A 19496-nucleotide genomic window follows, 5' to 3' on the forward strand; every position below is an offset into this window, starting at 1 on the left:
TGATGAATGTAGGTGCCCTTGTATTTGGAGCATAGATGTTCAGGATTGAGAGTTCATCTTGATAGATTTTACCTTTAAAAATGATTATGATTAAAAATGCCCTTCCTTATCTTTTTTGATAGCTCTTCATTGAAAATTTATTTTATTTGATATTAGGATGGCTACTTCAACATTTTTCTTGGGACCATTTGCTTGCAAAGATTTTTTCCAAATATTTTACTCTGAGGTAGGGCCTATTTTGTTGCTGAGATGAGTTTCATGTATGTAGCAAAATATTAGCTCCTGTTTATGTGTCTAGTCTGATAGTCTATGTCTTTTTATTGGGGAATTGAGTCCATTGGTATTCAAAACTGTTCATTGACCACTCTTTAGGTTCTTTTTAGAAATTTAATTATTTAGGTAAAACTACTTACAAGATGTAAACAGAAGTAGTTGTAATTCTTGCAGTAAATATTAATATTATCAAATTCAGTGTTTGTATTTAAAAATAGAAAGATGTGCACTGGGAAAAAAGTCCAGGGCTAGAGTTCCAGGAAATTCTAAATTCTTGCTCAGTGATATATGATTATAATAATACCCCTTTGAATGTAGAGTCAGGAATTCCTGGTCTATAGATGTATCTAATTCAAACCATTAAACATTTTTTAAATGACTCAAGATACAGGTTCTTGGTTAATGGGTTAATTCTTGGTTAATTATTGATTCTGAACCTGAGTAACTGACTTTGATATCCACAATAAGCACAGTGGAACAAAGATATATATCCCTGTGTGGGGTACTCTGCCTTCCACGTCAGTGCTGCATCCATCCCACCAAATAAATTATACACATTTTCATGTGGTAGGTAAGGAAGAACAAATAAAAGTGATCAGTTGTTTTCTACTAATTTAGGAATTATTTTCTTATTATGTATTTGGAAACTGCAGCAGATTACATGCTGCAGTTAATTATAACTACCCATACTGTCCTCTTATTAAGTAGTCTTTTTATTTGAGTTTTCATAAAAACAAATATGCTACTTCAATAAAAGCAAAAGATTAAATCTCAACCTTCAGAGTCATCAAAATAAGTGTTCTGTATTTTACAGAAGATGTAAAGATTAAAAAAGAGAACTTGTAGAAGCTAGTACAATTTTATATCTTCTGGCTCAGTGGGTTTGAATGCAGGCTTTCAGGAATTGTGACACGGGCCTTTTTCTATCAAGCCATCTCTCTGGCATCATCATCAGTGTTAAGTTTTGAGATACCATTATTTTGTTGGGAACTGTTTTGTTGTGTTTTATGATCCTTCTTGACACTATTTAATGCCAGATTCCCATAAGAAGATGTTCTGTGTTTCTCCCCAAAATAGCTGACAGTATGTCCAGACAGCACTATAGCATCATGAGTGTGCTGTTGTCATGAATTTAATCTATAGAGTCCAGTAATCTAGATTAATAATATACCCTAGAAAATACAACTTTAGAATTAACGCACTTAGATTGTGACATGTTGAAAGTCCTTGTTCTATGGTAAGAAATTTATAGAAACGTTGTGTTTGTAAAGAACCATTAATTATTTTAAAAAATAAAATTTCTCACACAAAACTGTTAAGAAATTATTTAGAAAGCATTATGTTAGTGGGACCAAAAATGAGCTCTCAATATGAAGATTTATATACTTGATCTTTAAAGCATTTACTTAACTTTTGTAGTAGAAAATTATAAAATATAATTATATGTAACTTATATAAATGACTAACAGAAATATCGGATATTATGTTTTAGTAAATAAACACTTTGTTCAGATGAGTTATTCAAAATTTTAGCAAATAAAAACATTAACTTTGATGCATAGCTTTACACATGTCATAGTAGAGTGAAACATCTGTGAACAGAGTTGTGGGAAATCATCAATTTTTTTACTCTCTTTAGCAAAAACCAACTTGACTGTGCCTTTCACATGTTCTTTATGGAAAAAGATCTCATAAATTATAGGTTTAATTTGCAGAGTAATACTAATAAGCAATGCTACTTAAAATGATAATTGTATAGATTATCAGTTTACCACAAATACACCTTTTTCTAAAGGAAAGATGAGAGATAATAATGGCTTATTAGAGTTACATTGTTGTATGTGTAATATATTTTTTTCTTTTGTAATTTGGAGCATATGATGAGAACAAGAAGTCATTGAATGGTAAATGTAGGTTTATGTTAAGGCAACACATGATTGGATAGTAGAAGGGTAGATGATGAAAGGTCTACAGAGGCGAAAGAGGAAGCAGGAGGCAGAGATTCCGGAGAAGATTGAAGTGTACGTTTATGTTTCTCACAACACATCTTTAGCTTGATGAAGTTGTTATTATTATTTCTAAGAGTTTATATGGGTCTATTTATTATAGATGTGCCTTTATATATTTGTCAATTTATATAAGCTTACTATGTAGGGGGTTTGTGGAATGGGAATTTAACATATAAACCTGTTTAATAAGTTACCGGGCTGTGGAGTTATGATTTTACCGGGTGGTGGAATAAAGGAACACACTGAGGTAGTCATATCTACCCGGGACAGAAGCAACAGGGCCTGTAGACTGAGCTGTGCCTGAGTTCTTAGAGATGGTGTAGAGCGCCAAGTTAGAAATCCCTGCAATTCCAGATGGTCCTGTGTGGGAGCCGGCAAAGCTTGGAATAAAAGGTTAAGCCACTCTTATTATTTACTGCAACAGGTAACTGCAAGGAAACATGTTCACTTCAAAGGAGAAAACTTTTCTTCAGGGACATTGTGAAAAATTACTCAGAGATAGCTCACATTTTTCTGGAAAATATCTTTTCTATGATAATCTTAAGACATTTAAACCATATAATGAAAGATTTTTTATCAGTTTAAAAACTACCACACACAAGCACTTAAATATGTAGAATTTCATTTAAATAAGTCAGTCAACAATTTTCTTATAAAGTATTTAACACTTCATAGTAGAAACATAGGCAAAATGACTATTATAACCAAAATGAAAAATACTGTTCAATTTAAAAAATGTACTTAAACAAGAACCTGAAAAAGTTTATGGTATGCATAACATTGTTCAAGCAAATCACACAGGTATTACGTAAATGAATATTCTATAAAGGCCTCAATATGGCAAAGTTTAGAAATAGGTAGTATGCATGCACATAGTACAACAAAAAGTTTCCTTATAAAACAGCAGTTTTTAATGCTTGTACAAAGGGATAAAGAGCAACCACAAACATATTTCATCTGTTAGATTAATACATTATGACAGCTAAAAGTCAGTCATGTCTATCAGGGGGACAAAAACCCCCCACAGCTTATGAATAAAACTTTTGTGCCTTTAAAGTTATCTGTATAAAAAATGCTATCTTTTTATTCAACTTAAATTAACCATATTTGTTACAATCAAAATTTGAAAACAAGTGAACAAATGAATGGGTCTGACTGTTTTGTTTAAACAAAGAGAAACCAAATTACCAATGCTAATGAACCAGAACAGACTCTCCACCAATCATCATGGCAAGTACTTCTTATAGCATGAAAGACCCTTGAATCATAGTTGAATTGGGAGGACAAAACATTAGTCATTTGGCATGTCAAAAATTGTTACCAAATTACTTTATACAACAAAAATACTTTTGACCTGACAAAGATAGTACATCACAAAACTGAAATTTTGTGTGGTTGTGTGGGGTTATATAGTGTTCAGTATTATTAAGAAGCAATAATCATCCACAACATGAACATATTTGGAAATAAACACATAAGACATGAAGTCCCATATCCTGCTGTGCTCTTGGCTGGCTGTATGACTTAGGATTGAGGAGAAGTAAAATGTCCTATCACTCAGCATGTCCTATTTGTCCTGTTGTAATGATATGCTTACCATATTTTATCAACCTAAATACCAGCATTGTTACAGGGCTCATGTAATTTTTTATATCACAGTCTACTTAATTTTTGAAAAATAAATCATGTGTATTCATGCAAATTATTAATATTATGTACTGTTAAGCCTTTTTCCCTTCAAAATTCCTGTCATCCTCTGTCAAGAGAGACTAAGTGCAAAGCAGGAGATGCTGAACTTGTATGAACTATATACTTCATCCAAGTCCAAATCCATATTTATGGGCATGAAGAAGAGAGTTTGTCCTTTCAATCCAACAGAAACTACAATGATATTTTATTACATTTTTTAGACAATAGAATGCTAAAGTGTAGAGTATGTTGCTGATTATGGAGAACCAAAGATTAATATAAAATAGATTGCTCATATTAACTCTACAAAGGAATGGGTTGTTTTCAGGTTTTAACAAATTGAAATGTGTGTCCTATCAGCAGCATCATTGTAAGTTTTAGTGTAGTGCAGTTATTTTTCATAAAAATACCTTAAAAATGGTGAATCAATATTCATTAGCAAAAAATAACCCCCCCCCCCAAACTCAGAAAACAATTAACCAGGGAAAAAGATAGAGATAATGCTGATGCTAAAATAAGTATAATACTGTTGGAACATATAAAAGTAATCCTTATATTTTATACATTTATACAGCATAAAAAAGTGTCCTTTATTATGCTGCTGTTTCTCTGATGCCGATTTCAATTTTCTTTGGAAGCAGTTCTTTCCGTTCATCCACACTTCCTAAGGAGTTTCGACAGTTCTGCCCATCCATGTACAATTTTGCATATACTGGGTTGGAGTAATTTGTTGGCTGAAGGAGAAAGAGAATAAATCTAATTTTACTATCACTTTAACCAAATTAATTAATTTATAGGTATTTATTTTTAATAATAACATGTAACTTAAATTCTCTCCTCATAGATTTTAGTCCACTTTAATGTAGAAACAACTACATTTTATGATAGATTGGAGGCCAAACAGAATCTTTGCTACAAAGGGAAAAGCCAGTATAACTGTGAAAGCTATACCTACCATAGCTTCAGTGTAAAATGGTAATCCTAGCTCTGTCAAGGATATTTGGCCGTTCATCCATAGTCCTCACCTCTGACTGGTGGTGAAAGACCAAAGATGAATACCACAATATCTAACTGCTTTGCTGTTCTATATTTTCAATGTGAATTAGACATAAGCAAATAAAAAGTCAAGGCAACAAAATACCTCAGGTACATACTTAAAAGTAAAGACAGTAAATTTGCTTCAAACAACCTGCATGTATGTGCTTTGGAAATACCTCTGGATTCTTTCCAATAATCTTGAACTCAGGGACAACTGAGCTTTTACAAGCATGGTTGATTTTGAAGCAAAATCAAGGCTAACAGAAACAAGCTCCTTCAGTTGGAAATGGTATTCAACATTCATTAGTAAAGAAGCTGAAACCAAACACAAGAAAGTGCCATTTCATTTTTGTTTTCGTTTGAATTTCAGTTTTGTTTGTGTCTTTCTTTTTCATGCAGAGTTTTAACCTTTGTTACAGAAAGGAGACATGTAGTATTTACAGCATGCAAAGGAGACACTCTGGGACAGACAATGACAATGAGAAGGATTTGAAGGTCAGGAGCAGGAGGTGTGGGGAACCTGTACGTCCATGATCTACTGTTCTGCCTAAAATGAGATTTGTGACTGTGGACAGAATACTTTTTTTTTTCTAACCCAGTAATTAAATCTTAAAAATAACTAAGATTACATATTAGACCGTCTCTAATTTCTCTAAAATATGATAGCGTATTATATGTATATTTTTAATTTAGCTTTGCATCATATACATGTATACTACATACTTATATATAATCAAAACTAATCAATTCAAATTCATTCACTTTACATTAGTTTTTAAAACTCTAGCTGGCCATATATTTAAATTTCTTCCAAATTCTTTAGAGGGAGTACTATCTACGTAACAGCTGGTCTAAACTGGAAATACGTTTTTGAAACATTCCTGTATATAAATAACACACTGCAAACATCTGTGACTTTAATGCTATTTTGCTGACTCTTGCTAATTTCAACCATGATAAGAGCACGTTCTGTCCAAGTCAAGTATGGTACTGTGAATGGAGAGGATTTGAAATGGGATGGGAAGGAAAAGATACACTGTTTCTCTCACCCCAGAAGTTAGTGGTCCTTTCAACTCAGAGTTTAGGTAGATGGGCGGTGCTGTGTGGGGGAGCTTGAAAGCACTGGGCCCTCCCCCTATGTACCTGGACTGTACACAAACAGAAAATTTTTTCTCACCTAATGACATGGACACATTTTGACTGATACAAATATAATTAAATGGTGCAATTAATATAAAATCGCCTTTAATTCTAGGCCACATGTGGAGGCATAGGTCTGCATAAGAACTTAGGTCTGCTTGAGATCTTCATGTCACACATGAGAACTTTCGTTAGGTCCCAGTTCCTGACACATGCTTTGCATGAAGAACATCAACTTTTGTGAAACCCTGGGAATTCCTCCAGTGAAATTTCTGACATTTAAGTTTCAGAATTCAGACAAGAGTCTTTCTTGAAGATTCAGCTATTCTTCTTTCACAATTGATCATCATATTATAATTTTAGGATTAAAAAACCTTCCTTAGAACAGCTGGAAGGATGCCAGAATTCTGTTTTTTAAGATGGCTTTTTTTTTCATAGATAAATTTCCAAGTATGCCAAACACATACATTCTTTTGATGTAATTGAATGTAGATAAATGTAGTTAACTTTTAGGCAACAATTGAGAGTTACACTGCAAACAGTACAAACCAGCTACCAATAAACTGTTGACTCATATCTTAAGAAATTTTGCCAATTCAGTCAGATAATTAGTAAATGTATGTTTATTGAGTGCTAAGTCAAATTATGCATGAGTACATCGAAATCCTATATGAAGGGCCCGAAACATGATTTTATTTTCAAAGAGTGTGTAAATATTTCAATAAGCACTATTCTTTAAAATTTAAGTAATTGTATTGATTCAATTGCTAGAATGTAAAATAACAAGGGGATGTTAGAAATTTTCATGAAAAGCTGAGGGGTTCATTCCATCAGTTCTTGATGTACAGTGTTATTCGTTAGAAATCTGGAAGGATGCAACAAGTCTAACTTTTTAAGATGACTTTCTTTTTCAGGGATATATTCCTAAGTGTGCCAAGTACATATGATCTTCTAATATTAAGTATACTGTATTACAGTAATGTTAGCATTATTTATTTTATGAAAAGTTCCAATGTAAGAATTTGCTAGTTAATAACAAGTAAAATTAGTCCAAATAACATTGAACTAATGAATTACTAATGCAATTGATTTTAATATGTGTATATTTCATCCATTTAGTAATTGCTGATTTGCCTATTAGTGAGTATGATTCATAATTTAAGGCTTAAGAAGTTTAGTCCTTGGTTCCAACGTAGACTCCCTGAAGAGAAACTACAGGAACTGAAGAAAATGACTTCAGTATATCATTGGTCATTGTGATAATACTATATGGTACAGTTTGGACAAGTTTCATTAACTCAGTAGCTGGATAACAGTTCAGTAAATAACAGCTCAGATAATTAAGACAAATTAATCTTTACATACTTATTTTTTCAATAAATATTTGCCTCATTTGAACAGACTGCAATAATAACATGACAAAAACCTTTAAAAAGCCATGTGTATATTTTTTAAAAGCTACATATGACTATTGAATGTTTCAAATAAATAAATTTGTTATATTAAATAAGCCCCCTTTTTCTCAAAAAGGATATAGTTAAAAAGAAACTTTGGGACAAAGCTTTGTTGCTTTTTTGCAAAATCACCATTGTGATCAAATTAATTATTTTGACGTTGAAACAAATGAACCCTTTTCATAATGAAAAAAATGAAGTACCCATTGTTTCAACATTACACTGTACATTAGGGATGCTAGCACCTCGTATATCTCAAGCTATTATACTAAATAAAATTATGTCTTTATAAACTAAGTGAATACATTTTTCTAAATCATGCAGCATCAACTAGTTTTTCCCAATAAATGTCCCATGTATCTTTTGAAGGATTCCAGATAACTCAAAATAGGTTAAAGTCTTTTACTATAATTATAGATATTACAAATGCATAATTAAATTAAAAATTCTGTGGTAGTTTTGACTCAATAATGTTAGTATTCTCTGTTTATTATTTCAAGAAATATTACCTTTACTGGATCTATCATAAAACTCGGTTCTAAAAGACCCCCATCACTGTGGTCATGGTCTACTTCATACATATTGTATGATGGATTGCCGATTTCTACATTTATTCCTCCATTGATGATAGGCTGCCTTCTAATTGTCTTTGTTCTACAATATGGGGAGATAAAGTTGAGTATCAATTAGAAAGACATCACAATTTAAGTTCTATACTATTAATATATTTACTGATTTGCTGACATGGAACAAACTGATACGAAATTTTTAATGAAATAGGAATGATAACGTTTAAGTAATAGATTTTTCAAATCCCAAAAGAATAGAAAACTCATATTATGACCATTTATTTTCAATGATGTAATCTAGCAATGCACAAAAACATATTAAAAGTAAAATTTTACTGAACACAATGCCACATCAGTGGAAAATTCACAATTCAATTATAAGTTACATTTCTATTTTTTTGGGGGGGAGTTGAAAATTACCTAAGAAAGGTTATAATAAAGAAAGTTTGAAATATCTTGTTTATAACCTCCCACTCAATGGCTATAACACTATTTTGTAAACTCTCTCATTCCAGATTAATGCACATCTATAGAGCTGCACAGTTATATAAAATGAAACATTTCCACTTCTTAGATAATAAGTAAACTAATGTTTATTACTCATTAAAAGTGTATTTTATAAAAAAAAACTTGCTTAGGAAATAATACTTATAACAATTATGTACAGTAACATAATAAGCGAATCTTCAGATATCATTGTTTATTCAGGAAAAGATCACTAGAAGTATAAAATCTACAGAAATAGTCAATGATATGCCAATGTTCATTTCATTAGACTATATTATGTAAATTGATTCTATCAACATAAAATGAAACAAAAGTATTTGTATAAATTTTAATAATTCTAAGTGAAATCAGGTGTAAACAAATTGAAATATTTTGTAATTGTTATAATTAACCCTGCTTGTAAGAAAAAAATTCTTATGTTTCTGTCACTCTCATATGGTTCAGTCACTGCACGTAAAACCTGAACATGGCATCTTACCTTCTCTTTCTCTTACAAACCACTAAACCAATCACTAGAGTGGTTACCAAGGTCACCAAAAGGACAAGTGGTACAATGATAGCAATGCTTCCTGGAAAAAAAAAATTGAGCCATAGATGAACAAGGAAACAAATGCTATAAAGGTTAGCATAGCCAAACAGTCACACCAGATGATTTCCTCACTAATGTGAACAAAAATAAAGCATAGAAAAAGGTTTATATCCCGAGAGGTCATTCCCATCAAATCATCTTACCAGAGAGTCTGTTGGTATGGTTGGTTAGATACATATTGTTTATAAATTGCATCCAATGTCCAGACATTTAGAAGATTTTTTTTTGTTTCTGAATCACTTATTGCTATCACATTTATGAGAATGCAATGATGAAAGTATACATTGTAAGTTAATGATACCCGAATATATTTACATTCGATTTTATTGACCACAGTTCCACAAATACAGTATTACTCTGTAAGCTGCAACTTGTAATTAGCCACAGTACCTATGGCAAGTCAAATGGCAGAATGGTAAAGTACAAAAAGGCATGATAGTTTTATTTGAATAGACATATACAGAAACACCCGTATCATAAACTTTTTGGAATGTTATGCTCTTGCCACTAAATAAATTAAAAGAAGAATAATTAAAGGACTGACATTCTGAACTCTGTTCTAGCCCACCCAATGGTACATAAACATACATACATGTAGAAAAATTCATACAAATAATGTAAAATTAAAATATACTAAATTTTTAGTGATAAAACAGTGAACTGTTTCTTTATTAATAAATGAATAAATAAAAAATAAATAAGCAATTGATGTTCTCTTTTTTTAATCCAAACTCTACAATAGCTTCAAAAAATATTTATTTGACTTATTTGCAGTTAAACATTGGGTTGAACACAGTGACACCAATGCAAGAGCTAGAAAAAGGACTGAGAGAACTGAAGAGTTTGCACCCTCATGGTAAGAACAACACCATCAACCAGCCAAGGCACTGAGAGACAGAGAGAGCACCTTCATGTAAGCAAGTTGAGGGGGAAGAGGGAGAGGGAGTCAGGGAGAAAGGATTTAGCATTTGAGGTGTGGGTGCAGAGAATATTCAATTAAATTGAAAAACAAGTCTATAGAAAAATAAGTTAAAAATGTCTACTCTGTTTTTGTGTTCATGTAAATAATGTTAGTATCTGTAATTTTAGTATTTTTTAAATGCCATTTTTAATTTTTTATATGATCATAAGAAAAATCAGAGGAATATTGCTTTTCATTCCTAAGTAGAAAGTGTGGTGTGGTAGTGATTTCATTAGACAGTGATTCTTCTGAATTATATCATTACCGTTTGTTGGCATTTTAACTGTAGGGGATATCCTACACTTGAATGCCAAGAATAATAGAGAGAACCTGGATGCAAATGCCCCTTCATGGCAGAAACATTAAATAGCAGTTTTGAGTAGACCATGTTAGCTTTTTGCTAGGTTAACACTCAGTGCATTTAAATGACTTGATTTCTTTAGTCATCCAATGATTAAGTCTAAATACCTTACTTAACAAGTGAGCTAGAAACAATATGGTCTAACATTTAACCAGAACATGAATATTTCAAATATTTATGAATAAAAATTAAAAGGTAATATACTGTTTGGACATTTCTCTGCATTTCTATGCTTGTATAAAATGTTGGATAAGTGGTTGATTGTCACATGATACCCAATTTGTAGACACTTTATCAGAGTGATTGATATTCCACTAGTTACAGATAAAGAACATATAAGTAAGATCAATTACTGGAGATGAATTACTGGAGTATCTGCTAGGGTTCATTACAAAACACTTTGTGTGTGTGTGTGTGTGTGTGTGTGTGTGTGTGTGTGTGTGTGTGTGTGTGTGTGTATGCTTCAACTGATTAACCTTAACTTGACAAATATCTTCACTTTGTTGTATATTCTGTTTTCATTTACTTTTAGAAATCTCAGTAAATGTGTAAAGACAACCAATACTAGACTCAAAGTATGAAGCATGCCTTTCTTTTCAGTTTAATTGTACATTATTTATAAATTTATATAATTACCTGTTCTTCCTAGTTTCTGCCATTCCACCTGTTAGAGCTATTAATTATGCATTCAAAAAACTAAGCATTTCTTTTTCTTTTAATTTTCCTACCACAGATGGTAGCTGCACTCCTTTTACGTTAGAAAGCTCTGTTTAATAGCCTAAACATCTGCTATATTTATACAACCAATCAAGGTAACTGCAATAATGTTTAGTGATTGTGATAAATAATATAGACAGTATTTCATTTTCATTTTTATAAACATTATTAGAAAACATTATAAATGTTTTAAAAATTCTAAAATATATAATTAATAAGAATTTTTTGCTTCCTTTTCTTCTGCTTGTTTTATCTAACTCTGGTTTGTTTATTTTATTTCATTTATCTTTATTTTATTATTATTTTTAGATTCTGTATATACGCTAATTAGAAAACTGATGTGTATTTGAGTGGGTAAGGAAGTGAGAAGGATTGTTGAGGCTTTGAAGGAGCAGAATCCATAATCAAAGATATCATAATAAAAGATCTATTTGCAGTAGAAAATGATTAGCACACTATGATACAATGTAGTGTGCTCATCAGTAAGTATATTTTTCACATATAAGAACCGAACCCATTTTTTTGGACATGATAAGTGGGCTGCTGTGAACTGATTAAAAGTGTGAGAGGACAGAAGAAACTTGCTCAACAGTGTCACAGTGGATGCAATATGTTTTCCTTTGAAATGTGGTTCTGAAGACTTTTTTTCTTTTCCGAAAGAGTCAGGACATCTCAGCTGATGTCACAGACACTGAGTCAAACTACTCATCAAAACATTATCAATACTGACTTGGATAAATTGTCTCAGGTTATTGAGCTATAAAGTATAAGTTATGTTTGATCACCATCTTACATTGGTATAGTTATTACCATACTAATAATGTACAAAGGTTTATGACTTATTTTTATAACATAGTTTCTATGTGCTCACATTTTTTGCATTTCACAATATATTTGATAATTTAATTCTTCCTAATTAGATCAACCAGGTTTCATCTACATCAGTACCTCAAAGGAGTCAAACTATATTTTCTCTAATTGCATGAGATTGTTGTTATTTTTGAAGTCTAATACTGGTCAATGATGACATAAAATATGAAGAAATATCTTCTAAAGATTTTAGACCAAAGTATTACTCTGTGGTACTTACTTGTGCTGATATGTTCAGATTTGCTGCTCTTTGGGGCTGGCCTCTCACACTGTGTACCTGACCAATTAGTGGAGCACCTAGAAAAAGTCAAGTAACAACACCAAATCACTGAATAACACATAACACAAAGCTAGCCAATGTGGATACTTCAAACAAACAAGGAAAGGAGACAAACATTACACATTCATCATGAAAAAGAAGGTATTCTCACTGATTTGTTCCACATGTTCAGTATGCTGCAGGTAACTTCAGCTAGATAGCATGAATTGTGACATGTTAAAAAAAAATCGAGTAGCTCCTTCACCGATGTTGAATGTGCATATTAAACAACACTCTATTTTTAAGCTTCTGCATTTTGTTCATCAGGTTTCTTAAAGCCTAAGGTGTAACTAATGAGCCTTCAATGTTTCAGGTTTTGAGTAGCTATATGTGTAGAAGTATTACAGTACTAAGCAAGAAGTAGATACAACATTTACTTTTTTTGTCAATTAATAGGCCCATGCAAAGAAGATTACATGCATATTCTCAAGAGTTCCATACGGATAGTTGTTTCCCCTTATTGGGACCACAACATAGGTTCCATAATTCTAGACGAGAACAAGAGAGTAGATTTGATTAAAACCTAGTCTTAAGAAAAATCAGAAATACTTAGTTGTGTGGTGCAAATAAAAAGAATGAGAGTTGTTTTTCCTGAGTGCGAACAATGTTAACTGACCTCCGTTAATGTCTCTGTGAGTCTATCAACCTCAAACCACATAGAAACAATATGATTCCCTTACCTCATATTTAAAATGACTAGCAAATATCACCATATTGAAAATAGTTGTGAACTATTAAATAAATATCTTTCACGCTCTCCCAGTGGACTAGGCACTACCTAACACTACTATAACATTTCTGTCACAATTATTTCATATGAATAAGGTTGTTTCCCAAGCAATGTTCCTCTCACCACATATGCTTTGTTTTTTATATTTATAAAAACACTGTTGGCTCTCACAAAACATGGTGACGTTCCATAAAACCATCATAGTTACAAACTCAAATCACAAACAAAAACTAGATTCAAAGAAAATACAAAATAATCATCAAAACTGGCATTATCAGTTTCTTTGAAGTATAACGATATTTGATTAATAATGATAGCATTGTGAGTATGGAACATGGTTCAAATGAAAATTAATATCATCATCATTTTGGGATTTGAGAAATTACTCACCTTTATGTTCAGTAATCTCATAGAAAGCTTACATGAAATTTAGTTGTCTATGCTATGCATTTGTGATGGACAACATTATAAGTCATTCATTGAAAAAGGTCAGTTAGAATCCAGCCTTTGTGTCACTTTTATAACGTTGAATGAAAGTGAATGCAATAGGCATAGAAAATTAGAGTAAAGCGAACAATGAATGAAATGCTAAGCTTTGTAGGACATTTTATTGTTTCTCATTTGTGGTTTTATAGATGTATGACCTAGAAAACTCTCCAATGTTCACAGGTTCTAATTCTTAACACAAATCTCAAATAGCTCAAAACAAGATGCTTGGGGGACATTTTTCAAACATGGTCTTTAAATAAAATCTAATAGTTGAAAGTTGCTTTTCATTTTAATTAACTTTACACCCCCAAAATCTTCCTATTTTACCACCTAGAATATTTTCTGTACCTCAATGAAAATTTTGATTAAAAACTCACTACATTATCAAGCTAAAGCTGAAACACATGTGATTAAATGTGTTCAACCATATTTATTGAATTATTTTCCAAAATACTAATATTTATTCTTTATGTCACCTTATTTTAAAAAGTAGAGCTAGAGATGGCTCAGCAGTTAAGAGACTGGCTGTTCTTTCAGAGGTCCTGAGTTCAGTTTTCAGGAACCACATGGTGGCTCACAACTATCTGTAATGGAATTTGATGCGCTCTTCCGGTCTGTCTGAAGGCAACTATAGTGTACTCATATACATTAAAAAGTAGACTGGGGTTCATCTTATATGAGTATAACATTTACTATATTTTATTATCCTTCACAACCTGTGGGTTGTGACCCCATTTGGGGGTTGAATGGCCTTTCACATGTGTCATATATCCGATATACTGCATGCCAGATTTGTAGATTATGATTAGTAACAGTGGAAAAATTACAGTGATGCAATAGAAACAGAAATAATATTATGGTTGGGGTGAGTGCAGCTTGAGGAATGTTTTAGAGGGTTGCATCATTATGAAGATTGAGATCCATTGTTTTAGAGATAAAAATCTCTGATATCCTCATTGTACTGAAATAAGTAAAATGGCAGTGAAATTACCTAGAGACTGGTGGATCAAATGGTAATTGGGCAGATGATGTTCTGACAAGAACATTATATATTTTATATGATTCAGGAAGTTAGAAAAATTTGCTTTAGAGCCTAAGGCTATCAGAAATGGAGAATGAACAGAGGAACAGTGGGAACCTTATGAAAATTCTTTAGCACATTGTGTGGGACAGATGGTGTTTGTTAAAAATCTAATTTTCCAGTTTATTTATGGCTTGTGACCAGCACTTATCTCAGGTAACAAAGTCAAGTATTCATGTTTTTCAAGTTTCTTAACTTTAAATTCTAGAGTACATTGAAGTTCTTTAAGGAATATTTTACCTAATTTATGTCAGAATAACTCTCAGAAATTACACTTAAATAATTATTTTACCAGTAATACATCTTAATCAGTGATGCTAACTTCAAAATTTTCTCTATATTTCTTATAAAGTGTATTTCTTATGTACTTTAATACTAGAGATAAAATATGTTTCACTGCCTCCCTTTGTTCAGGCTTGAAAATAATTTTTGAGATATTAAATCAAAGAGAAATCATTATTCTTGTTGCCTAACTTACAAAATTACAACCTAAGCCATTTGCTGCTCCTGAAGTTTCTCTTCCAGTGGGTGATTTAAAACCAAGCATTTTAAAGCCATTTTTATAGAATTTAATAAATCTTCATATCTATGTAGACTGCAATGATCAAAGCCATTAATGGCCCAGCACTGAAGGAAAGGAATGTGCAGATCATCAAAATTTCCTGTCCAATTCCTCTTTGAATTATTTGCATAATCATACTCAGTATAATTTCATTGGCACCTCTTTTCCCAATTCATTATTCATCAAGTAAAATTTCTCATCCAAGCTTTAGCTACCTTTGAATCTGTACTACTGCAATTGGCTGCTATCTCTCTTCATCTAAGAATAAACACCTTCAAGTTAGAATCCCCACCACAATACATACATATCATCCATTAAAGAAATATTATGGGCTACTTCCCAGAGCATGTAAGTATGAAGCATAGAGTACAGTTTTCATATTAAAACATGAATTTTAAATAGTTAGGTAGTTTCTTGAGGCTTTAGACAAATAAGAATATACACATATCCATCTTTCCATCATCATAATAATCATCATCCTCATCAATATCTTCCTTCTAATTTTGTGCAGCTCTTAGTTGCTGATGAGGTAGTTACTGATTCAACTTTCTTTGACATCACTTCTTTTATAGAAAATCAACACTTGAGACTTAAAATATTATTTACTGGTTCATTGCTTTCTTAGTTTTATTCATACATTTTCATAAACTGCAAGTACAAAATCCCATTAACTTCATGAAATATCTTAAATAACCTAAATTAGGATAATTATCAAACTGAATTTTTAATTCAGATTCTGTATTCGCATACATCATTGAAATCATTACCTGTCATTGGATTATGAGCATGGATCCATATGTTAGTCATGTTAATCTGATAGAACCAATGCATAAGACAAACAAATATAATTGCTATGCCTTCTCCAACTATGTTCTTTTAAAAATTTTTACTTAATATTTTATTGTTGAGCTAGGAACAGTAATATATAAGCCCACCAAGAATGCTTAAATGCTAGTGTGTGAATTTATCAGTTCCTTAAATAGTAACTGTAAAAAAGCGACTTCTAAAGATCAGTTTTGAAAATGTATTTCCATCTGAATTTCTGTATCTAAACAAACTAATTTAGTTTATCATGACATTACAATTTATAAAATTGTGTTATAGTTATATTGTTTTTTGTTTCAATTGGCTCTCTAGAGTAGAGGGTGATGGCTTAGCAAAGGCAACTTTGCTCAGATGTTACACATGACAAACAGAATTAGAATGTCAAAGTGTGTGTGTATATATATATATATAAAACATATTTAAAATGTAAGTTAATATTTAATAGTACAAACTTCACCTACAATTAAATTGTTAAAATACTCAGAACTTCTATGTAGTAGAGAGATTTTTTGTGCACAGAATATTCAGACTATTAAAAATGAACTCGTGAGTATATGTTAAGATTTTAGGTATGACATTCACAATAAAAATAATGAATTCATATGAACTCCTGTCATTTTGCAGAAATACAGTCTAGCGTCATCTCCTTTAGCGAACTTCAAAACAATATAAGAAGATTAATAAATGCTTTTTACTTTTCATCAAATGTAAAGGTCATGAGATTCTTATGAGCACACTGAAATGAAAGGTGAACCTTAGCACAACTGAAACTGTATTTTCCCTCACTGTATGTGTGAACTTTCCTATTTTAGACATGATGATTGACACGTAGAAGGAAAAAAAATCTACAAGTCTCTATTTTTTTTCACATAGGTATTAATGAGGCAAAGGAGAAATTCTACATGTACTTCGTGAGTTTCATGCTCCTAACTTCACCCAATAAAAATAGAAACATAACTATCACACATCTTCATATTTGTATTAAATATTTTAAGTATTTAAACAAATTAAAAATTAGACAAATTATGCCATGAAAGATACTTTCCTTGTTAATTCTCTAAAGAAATTTTACTCTGAAACTTTTCATTATCATCTTCTGAATGTTTTGCCCCATTCTTGATGGCAGAGTAAAATAAATTATCCAGTGAAGTACAAGAATTATGTGGCAGGAAGAGTATATGTTCATTGAATGGTATTTTCAAAACAAAGATTCCTAATTATAGTTCAATGCATAAGTATATATGATAGTCTTTATTTTTTCCTGCTTAAGACAGTACAGGGTTTTTAATATAAAGTCAGAATATTAAATAAATGCATTTTAATAGTAAAATGACTAGAATACCTACACCAGCTCTCAATGTCCTATTTTTTCACCCTACAGAAGAGAGGGGGTATCAATATTTTTTCACATATCAGCTGAAACTTTAGCTGTGATTCCAGTGTACCATAGATACATGCATCTTGTATAATTTGTGTGTTTGGGGACAGGGAATCATGAAGCCCATCAGAAAAATCTTGAATTTTTTTTGACGTCCAATTTAGTTCTGTCACTTAACTCTCTGAAATTAAAACGTGCTGCCATAGGTAACCTGTATGAGTTTTGAAATTAAGCCTGCCAAGGTTGAATTTAGGCCTCTACTTTATCCCATTACAGGTTTAGCATCTCTCCTGCAGCAGCAAGCATATACCCTGCTGCATAGAATGATGCCAGGGAGCCAGCCCAGTCTTGGCTCTAAGCACTCTCCTTCAAACCCATTTACATTGCATATGTTTATTATCTCTCATCCCCATCCTCATTTTCTCCTTTCCATTTTTCCTTCCTTTCTTTTTCTTTTGCTGTTTATTTAAAAGAAACTTAAACATTATAAAGCATAAGAAAGAAAACTAGATTTGCTAACAAAATATGACTACAAGAAATCTTAATGTAATTTATGTTTAACATGAGTAATGTTCTGAACATTAAATGTGCAAATTATATCATTGCACTAGTATTAATATACTTTTGTTAATATTTGATGTATTGATATAATCTTATTATTTATAATTTTACTATGATTATCATTTTAAATATCTGTCTCAGTTGGGAAAATCTTAGGTATAAGTTTCTTTAGTGACTTAATAGGAAAACTGTCTCTACTACTATCTTGGTATGAAATAAAGATATAAACCATTTTTCTACATGCTTATAATATGAAGATATGAAGATATTATGTAAAGTATAAGGATCAATCTTTCGTGAAAAGTCCACAAAGTTACTATGGAATCAAGTACTACATCAAAGGTGAGTTGATACGATTTTATCCATTTCTTTAATTTTGAAACATAAGCAGGAAATAAAACTTTATTTATGAACTCAAGCCACTTGAGTTGTTAAACTAGTAGACAACTAAGAAAAGTACAAGGGTATACAATGTTGAAAAAGTCAGGAACAGTTGCAAACCTCAGTGCTTTGGTTTTCTTTATTCTGTCACACTTATTAGTATATTAAAAGTCAAGAATGCATTGCTATGTGAAAAGAAATAATGGAACCTAATAAAAGCTACATACAAATACACACATATTATGAATTTCATATTAAAGTTATTTTGTAGGACTGGAGATATGGCTCAACAGTAAAAACCCATCTCTGCTTTTTCCAATACAGTGGCTCAGTTTCAAATACTCTCATGGTAGGCATGCAACCATGTAGAACTGCAGTTGTAAGGAATATGATGCCCTTTTCTAGTCTGCACAAGTATCCTTGTGTCTTCCATCTATACAGAGAGACAAAACACTCATGCATATAACTAAAAAAATTTAAAAATCATGAGAGTGGGGATTGAATTTGAAGGAGAAAAGAGAGACTTAAATATCTGTGGTTAGACTACCTGATTCCCTGAGCAGCATATCAGGCTGGTTCACAGAGAATGCCTGCTGGTATTGGGGTCTAAGAAAATGGCATGAGTTGGGGAAGGAATGTGAGCAGAGACTGTCTATGTGACCTTGTGGGGGTGGATTCTGATAGGAAAGGGGAGGTCACAGCAAGTGGTTTGCTAGAGAGCTAGAAATGAGAGTAAGAGCTTGCATTTGTAGGAAACTAAAGGCAGGTTAAAGCAATGTGAAAAATTCACAAAATCATTTATTCTTTGAAAATAAATAATATATTAATGTTATATCAACTATACACTAATTTCTCACTAGTAAGCATGATTCACTCTCTTCTGAGGATACATTCTAGAGTTTAAGCTTGTGCAGAAAAGTATGATGCATTGGATCTATTCCGAGCAGCTTGAAAAGCAGGGAAAACAATAAAACAAGTTATAGCCTGTCACCT

At 31.8% G+C, this 19496-nt stretch overlaps 1 protein-coding gene across 1 annotated transcript in view; it reads right to left on the reverse strand.

Annotated features, from left to right (window-relative positions):
• Window positions 1-4564: 4564 nt before the first annotated feature.
• LRP1B (LDL receptor related protein 1B) overlaps window positions 4565-19496 on the reverse strand; it is a gene marked incomplete at both ends in the record, with an annotated part of 1929155 nt that continues 1914223 nt past the window's right edge. Inside the window, 5 exons of the mRNA XM_080928219.1 lie at window positions 4565-4705; window positions 6059-6157; window positions 8113-8257; window positions 9158-9248; window positions 12398-12474. Coding sequence (XP_080784345.1) covers window positions 4565-4705; window positions 6059-6157; window positions 8113-8257; window positions 9158-9248; window positions 12398-12474 — 553 coding nt within the window. The remainder of the gene's footprint in view (window positions 4706-6058; window positions 6158-8112; window positions 8258-9157; window positions 9249-12397; window positions 12475-19496) is intronic.

Source organism: Micromys minutus, assembly GCF_963924665.1.
Source record: "Micromys minutus genome assembly, chromosome: 13".
Classification (NCBI taxonomy): domain Eukaryota; kingdom Metazoa; phylum Chordata; class Mammalia; order Rodentia; family Muridae; genus Micromys; species Micromys minutus.